This window comes from Gossypium hirsutum, chromosome D01 (genome assembly GCF_007990345.1).
Source record: "Gossypium hirsutum isolate 1008001.06 chromosome D01, Gossypium_hirsutum_v2.1, whole genome shotgun sequence".
Taxonomy (NCBI): Eukaryota; Viridiplantae; Streptophyta; class Magnoliopsida; order Malvales; family Malvaceae; genus Gossypium; species Gossypium hirsutum.
In genome coordinates, this window is record NC_053437.1 from 61,764,308 (window position 1) to 61,771,818 (window position 7,511).

General features: G+C 35.8%; 1 protein-coding gene across 2 annotated transcripts; it reads left to right on the forward strand.

Annotated features, from left to right (window-relative positions):
• The first annotated feature begins 1,082 nt into the window (after positions 1 to 1,082).
• Positions 1,083 to 4,925, forward strand: LOC107928179 (receptor protein kinase TMK1). 2 transcript variants are annotated; one of them, XM_016859360.2, is made up of 3 exons: positions 1,083 to 1,415; positions 1,563 to 4,012; positions 4,246 to 4,925. In XM_016859360.2, exons 2-3 carry the CDS (start codon positions 1,660 to 1,662, stop codon positions 4,752 to 4,754), a joined length of 2,862 nt encoding a protein of 953 aa, XP_016714849.1. In that variant the 5' UTR covers positions 1,083 to 1,415; positions 1,563 to 1,659; the 3' UTR covers positions 4,755 to 4,925. The 2 variants fall into 2 exon arrangements, with proteins under 2 accessions (XP_016714849.1, XP_016714850.1); XM_016859361.2 differs by having other exon boundaries at positions 1,292 to 1,468.
• The last annotated feature ends 2,586 nt before the right edge of the window (positions 4,926 to 7,511 follow it).

The window sequence follows — 7,511 nt, forward strand, 5'->3', positions numbered from 1 at the left end:
AGAATTCAACGACTCGTGATACCATCACTCTGTCAAACTCTCCAATTCTCTAAACCCCCATTCCTAGAGACTCTCTATACCATCTTCTGTGTGAACTATTATTGTTATTTATCCGAACACTTTATGTAACTTCATCACTGTAGCCAATATAAAATAATAAATATAAATTTTAATTTTAATTTTATAAAAATTAATTTAATTTAATCTTCATGTATCACAAACACAATTAGTTGGTAACAACATGGTTGAATGGCATAAGGCGGCTACCACTACCGACTATGCTAATGACAAAAGTTTATTGGTAACAAAGCTGACAAAAGCTACTAATCATTGTCTGGAAATTTGGAAATTAGTGAACTTAATCCTCCAATGTTTGCATTCCAATTCCATGGCTTCTTCATTTTAAATCCTTAACCTTCACTTCTTTTACACTTATGATTGTTGGAATTAGACCAATTAATTGAATCGAGAATCGATTTTTATATCGATTCAAATGAAGGATAAAACCAACTTTGAATCCATTATTGAGTGAATCGTTCGGAATCAATTGAATCGGATTAAAAACCTGATTGAATCGATTTTCTCAATTTTAATTATTTTAAAATTTTGTTAATTTTTAATAATTTATTTAATTAAAATAATATTAACCTGGATAAACTACAAACTAAAAACTGATTATTTGACTGGTTTGACCGTCAATTTGATTTTAAAAACCTTGACCGCAACTAAATTTCTTTTCCATTACAACTCAATCAAATTCAAGTTCTTTGTTCATACGTGCATTGTAATAATTTAATTTTATGTTGTAGAGCCTTGGTCCCAACATGGTAAATTTCTAATTTTAATCCTTTCAAAATTTATATAATTATAAATTAATATACTTTAGTCCCTAAAATTTATTATTATTTACCTCTTAACCCTGCTCAGACATATCCTTGTAATTCTGTAGACTTAGCGACACTAATAATAAAAACCGAAAACACAGTTTTGTAGGCATCTGCATTATTTTATTACCCATAAAGGAATTTGAATGGTAGCTTCTACCATAAACAAGCCAGCAGGTCACGGAAATCAAAGCAGCAGGGAAAATGGATCAGACCAGTCCACTCTACACACAAAAAAAATGACCCGCCATCTTATATTTAATCTTAGGGACAAACCACAAAGAAAAATAGATTAATAATAATAATAATAATAAAACACTAATGACACCCTTCATGTCACATAACCTGTTCCAAAAAGTCAGTGTTACCCTTGTCTTTTTGCAGTTATTGATGAAGCAAGGCAGCTTGGAAAAGGAAATGTCTGGTCTTGTATGTCACAAATTATTAACTGCTTTTTCAGTATCTTGATGATGATTATTGTGTATATTACAACACAATGCTATTTCAGAAATTTCACTTTTGTTTTTTAAGGTATGGTCCTTGTTTCTTTTCTTCCATTTTTAGCTCAAATGCTTCACCTTTGGGTACAATAATTTCTTTTCTTTCTTCTTTTTCTATGTTATTTTGCTTGTTTTTTAAGAACCCAGAATTTCTGGAATCTAAAGCATGTTGTTTTAGTTTGTTTGATGCAAGATTTTGAAGTGGGTATTTGAAGAAACCGCCATTGGTGTTTCAAATGAAGCTTCTTTGGTAGCGGTTAGGGTGATCTGGTCCAATGCAGCATAAAAAATCTGTCATGAGAAACAAGTTTGCTTCACTGCTTGTTTTATCTCTTGTTACAGTGGTTTTAAGCATCACTGACCCTGGGGACCTTGATGTCTTAATGCAATTCAGAGATGGACTTGAGAACCCTGAGCTCTTGAAGTGGCCTGAAAATGGAGGTGACCCTTGTGGTCCTCCGAGTTGGAACCATGTTTTCTGTGCTGAGTCCCGGGTTACTCAGATTCAAGCTCAAGGTATGGGGTTGAAGGGTTCTTTGCCACAAAACCTGAACAAGCTCACCATGCTCAACAACATAGGTCTCCAAAGGAACCAATTGAATGGAAAGTTGCCATCTTTTAGTGGCTTATCGAATTTGCAGTATGCTTATTTGGATTACAACAATTTTGATTCAATTCCAGCTGATTTCTTTGATGGCTTAGATGATTTGGAAGCGTTGGCATTGGATCACAACAATTTTAATGCCACAACTGGCTGGTCAATCCCCAAGGCTTTACAAAATTCTGCTCAATTGACTAACTTTTCTTGTATGAGTTGTAATTTGATTGGTTCATTGCCAGATTTTCTTGGTTCCATGCCTTCTTTGACAAACTTGAAGCTTTCTGATAATAAATTATCCGGTGAAATTCCAAACACCTTCAATGGCAGTGTTCTGCAGATGCTTTGGCTGAATGGGAATCAATTTACTGGACTAATTGATGTAGTGGCAACAATGGAGTCCCTCACAGTTCTATGGCTGCATGGAAACCTTTTCTCTGGACCAATCCCAGACAACATTGGTAACTTAACTCTCTTGCAAGATCTCAATCTTAATACAAATAACCTTGTTGGTTTAATTCCTAATAGTTTAGCAAACATGAAACTGGACACCATAGATTTAAACAATAATCAGTTTATGGGTCCAATTCCAATGTTTAAAGCTTCAAATGTGACTTGTGCTTCAAACAAGTTTTGTAAAGCCAGTCAGGGACTTCCTTGTTCCCCAGAAGTTATGGCACTTTTAAGATTTCTTCGTGAGGTGAATTACCCTTCCAGGCTTGTTTCTTCTTGGACTGATAACGAGCCTTGCAATTGGGTGGGAATTAGATGTAATGGTGAGAAAGTTTCAATCATAAACTTGCCCCATTATAATCTTTCTGGTACTTTGAGTCCTTCAGTTGCAAACTTGGATTCCCTTTCTCAAATTAGGCTTCAATCTAATAATCTAAGTGGTCCGGTTCCGGATAACTGGACGAGCTTGAAATCTCTGGAAACTTTGGATCTCAGTGGCAATAACATATCTGGTCCATTACCAAAATTTGGTAGCACTGTGAAGCTTTTAATAGCTGATAATCCTTTATTGAATGGTGATAAGAAAGCCCCTTCCACCGGGGACAATGCACCATCCAGGAGTTTGGGTTTTCCGACCAATAGCCGATCTACCTCGTCAAAAGGTTCAGGGTCTAGTCCTACTGATTCTTCTGTGGAATCAACCGAACCAAAAGGGTCCAAACAAAGCATATTTGTTTCAATTGTTGTTCCGGTTGCGAGTTTTGTGGTTCTTGCCTTTCTGGTTGTTCCTTTATCTATCTACTGTTGTAAGAAAAGACAAGACAGTAAGTTGGCTCCTTCCTTGGTGATTCACCCAAGGGATCTGTCTGATTCAGACAATGCGGTTAAGGTTGTTGTTGTGAGTAACACCAAAGGAAGCACTTCTGCACTAGCAGGGAGTGGTTCTGCAAGCAGGAACAGTAGCAACATTGGGGAGTCTCATATTATTGAAGCTGGAAACTTAGTCATATCAGTTCAAGTTCTTCGAAACGTGACAAAAAATTTCGCACCTGAAAACGAGCTTGGCCGTGGTGGCTTCGGAGTAGTTTATAAAGGGGAACTAGATGACGGGACACAAATTGCAGTTAAAAGAATGGAAGCTGGTGTGATTACAAGCAAGGCTTTGGATGAATTCCAGTCTGAAATTGCAGTCCTTTCAAAGGTCCGGCACCGTCATTTGGTATCTCTTTTGGGTTATTCCATTGAAGGCAATGAGAGAATTCTTGTTTATGAGTATATGACTCAAGGAGCTCTTAGCCAGCATCTTTTCCATTGGAAGAGCCTGAAATTGGAGCCTCTATCTTGGAAGAGACGACTAAATATTGCCCTGGATGTAGCTAGAGGAATGGAGTATCTTCACACACTGGCTCACCAAAGCTTCATACATAGAGATCTTAAGTCTTCAAATATTTTACTTGGTGATGATTTCAGAGCAAAAGTTGCGGATTTCGGTTTGGTAAAACTTGCCCCTGATGGGGAGAAATCTGTTGTGACGAGGCTTGCCGGGACTTTTGGTTACTTAGCACCGGAATATGCAGGTACGTAACTCGTTTAAGCTTTTCCAATCATTTGCAATGATATTAGGCTAAATAGACATCATAAGTTTTTCTCAATGAAGTAGTTAATTTGTTTAAACTTCGAACTGTTCGAACTTTTCTTTCTATACATAGCTTTAGTTCCTCCATTGGAGTCCCATAGTTGTTGTTCTTGAAAACCTTTTGGCTTTTTTCTTTTTTGTTTCATGTCTAACTTCACATGCCAATCAATTCAGTGACAGGAAAAATCACGACCAAAGCTGATGTCTTTAGTTTCGGAGTTGTGCTGATGGAACTTCTAACTGGATTGATGGCACTAGACGATGGTAGACCCGAAGAAACCCAGTACTTAGCTGCATGGTTCTGGAATATCAAATCAGACAAGGAGAAACTGAGGGCAGCCATCGACCCTACTCTCGACATAAAAGATGAAACTTTCGAGAGTATTTCCATCATTGCTGAACTAGCTGGACATTGCACAGCAAGGGAACCCAACCAAAGGCCAGACATGGGCCACGCTGTGAATGTATTGGCTCCACTTGTTGAAAAATGGAAACCATTGGATGATGACAGTGATGAATATTGTGGCATCGATTACAGTCTTCCACTTAACCAGATGGTGAAAGGTTGGCAAGAAGCTGAAGGAAAGGAGTTTAGTTATATGGATTTAGAAGACAGCAAAGGTAGTATCCCTGCTAGGCCAACTGGTTTTGCGGATCCATTCACTTCAGCTGATGGTCGATGAAAAAAAGGTAAATCCGTTGCATATTTCCTTTTAATATTTTTGTTCATTTGGGAGTTGTAGATAGCTGTTTGTGTTCTATCTATTTGAGAATTCAATGTTAATATATAATTTTTTCTTGTTTGCGGTTGGTTTTTATTGGTGGATTCCCTTGTCTTTAAATTATAAGATTCATGTTTTGGTGTTTAAACTTTCAGTTTGTAACATTTTGGCCCGAGTCTACAATGGTATTAGCCATCCAAAACATTATCACCTAATGATTGTAATAATTAGATGGGCATGCAGGGGGTAATATACTTGTGAGGTTGATTCCTTTGTGATGCTATTATTATCCATTATTATGAACAAGTACATAATGTGGGCATGTAGATATTTTTATCCATATGAGTCTAGTACTCAAGAAATCATCACATCTTTTTTTGAACACATCCATGACCAAATGGAACCCACAAAGGAAGACACAAAACATGAAAGCAATAGATGAAAAGTAATTTAAAGGGAAGACGGTGAGGGCTAATGCAATTGCATGTGTTGTTCGATAGATGGATAGATAGAAAGGATTGTGCTGCTTGTTATTGTCATGTTGTGAAGTTGGGGCCATGGGATTGATTATTACTAGGAAACACCAAACACCCATATCACATACGTGCCTTAACTTTTACTTCCAATCATAGACTTGCATTGCTCCCACACATGGCTGGCTGGCCCCTTTAACTTTCATTGATTGATTGATGGATGGATGGATGGACGGACGGATTAAGAAGATAGTAATAGTACTCCTCTTCCTTGGCCAATGATGTACACAATGCTTTCAAGTTACCATTATACTCCTAATAGTGGTGTGTGTGAAGCATCATACTTTTCATTTTCACCTCAGGAAATCAATAAGCTCCATGCAAAATATAAATGATCAATACCACATTGTCTTCTTTCTACATTCATGTAATTTTTTTTCTAAAACCAACTCGAACCGATTGATCATCACCCTATACACTATAGTCCCAAGAAATTTCAAAGTAATTGTTATGGCCTATCCCAAATCAAAAGATTAGTCCATTTCATTACTTAAAAAACAAATTATTTAACATGCCGATAAAGTTTAAAAACTTCACAAGCAAATTATTTAGTACACCGTCAATAGTGTTGCGTAATATAGACCAGATTCCACCATTGGAGAAAGCACAAGCTAAAGCTTAAGATGGGAGAACAAGACAATGAATTAGAGGAAAAAGGAAGAAGGGTTTAAAAGAAAAACAAAAACCCATTTGTTTGGAGTAGTTTTTTTTTTCTGCATCAAACAAATCATCACAGTTTCCTTCAATTTTTTTAGGAGTTTGTAGGAAAGCTCAGTGAATTTTAGGCTAAAACGGATTAAAATTTTTTATTTTTTGATGGGATGGGGTTTGGTTAAAAAAATTATGCTAATATTTGATTTATATAATTTAAACTACCGCACAAGTACTGTGGTTAACCAATAACCTGGCTTCCCAAAAAGTGTGGTTAGCGAATGGAAGGAATTGGTCAACTGACTTTGCAATCCTTTGTTGGCTGTTATGGAAATGCCACAACAATTTCATCTTCAATAATAGTCAAAGTAATATTGATGTTTTTGTAGATACAAATCTAATCTGGGTCGAGAGCTTTGTTAACTCAAAATCATGTGAGTTATATCGCATTCAAACGATATCGGGTGATCATTGGAAGAAACCAGAAAAAAGGTGAGTCGAGTTGAATACAGATGGTGCATTTTTGGAAAATATTAACACTCCTGCGATAGGAGGAGTGTTTAGAGATCATGATGGCAATTCGAAGTGCGGGTTTACCATGCGGATTGGGAAAGATTCAATCTTCAAAACTGATGTATGAGCTATTTTAGAAGGTCTAAACTTAACATGGACATTTGGATTTAGGCAACAAGAGTTGGAATGTAATAATGCCTTAGTTGTGGAAACCATTTTTGCTGAGGATGCAAGAGCTAGAATGTTACCTAAGTTGCACTTAATTAAGCAACTCTTATGTCGTGATTGGAAGGTTCGCCTTTGACACATTCCAAGAGAATATAACAAAGTAGCTGATTGGATGGCTAAGTTTGGCAAAGAGAATTATGAAGAGATGCATATATTTGAGGAGTGTCCATCCTTATTAAGGAAGCTACTCTAGGGTGACCTTCATCCTATGATTGTTTCTTCTAGTTAACTTGCTTTTTGATTTCACTTTTTAGTTGTTTCTTGTTATAAAAAAAATTACCACACAAGTACTACTTGTGAATCAATTCACGAGCTTGGGGATATGGTGAATGCTCTTTACCAGAAAACCAAATGTTGGTATTCAATCAAATAATTAGAGTTACTTCTATATATAAAGCATTGATTGAGTTGATGTTACCCTCTATCAAATCTCAATTCAGTTGTAAAATTACTAAAAGCCTTTATTTTTATAAAAGAATAAATATTATTTTGAAGATCTTTTTATCTTTTTACATTTTGATAAATCTAAAAAATACATATAGATGATGAGAATAATGATATTTGAACCCAAGACATATTTGGTTTGGTTTTTATTTTAACTAAAGTTATGTTTGGTTTTTATTTTATTTTTAATAAATTTATTATATAATTGTTTCTACTCACACCGTGGGTATGTCATAATATAGTGTATATTAAAGATGTTGATGGTATATTAGAAGAAGAGATATAGATAATACTAATTAATTTATGGCATATAATACATAAGTGAATTCTTTTTTGTTCTAATCATAGG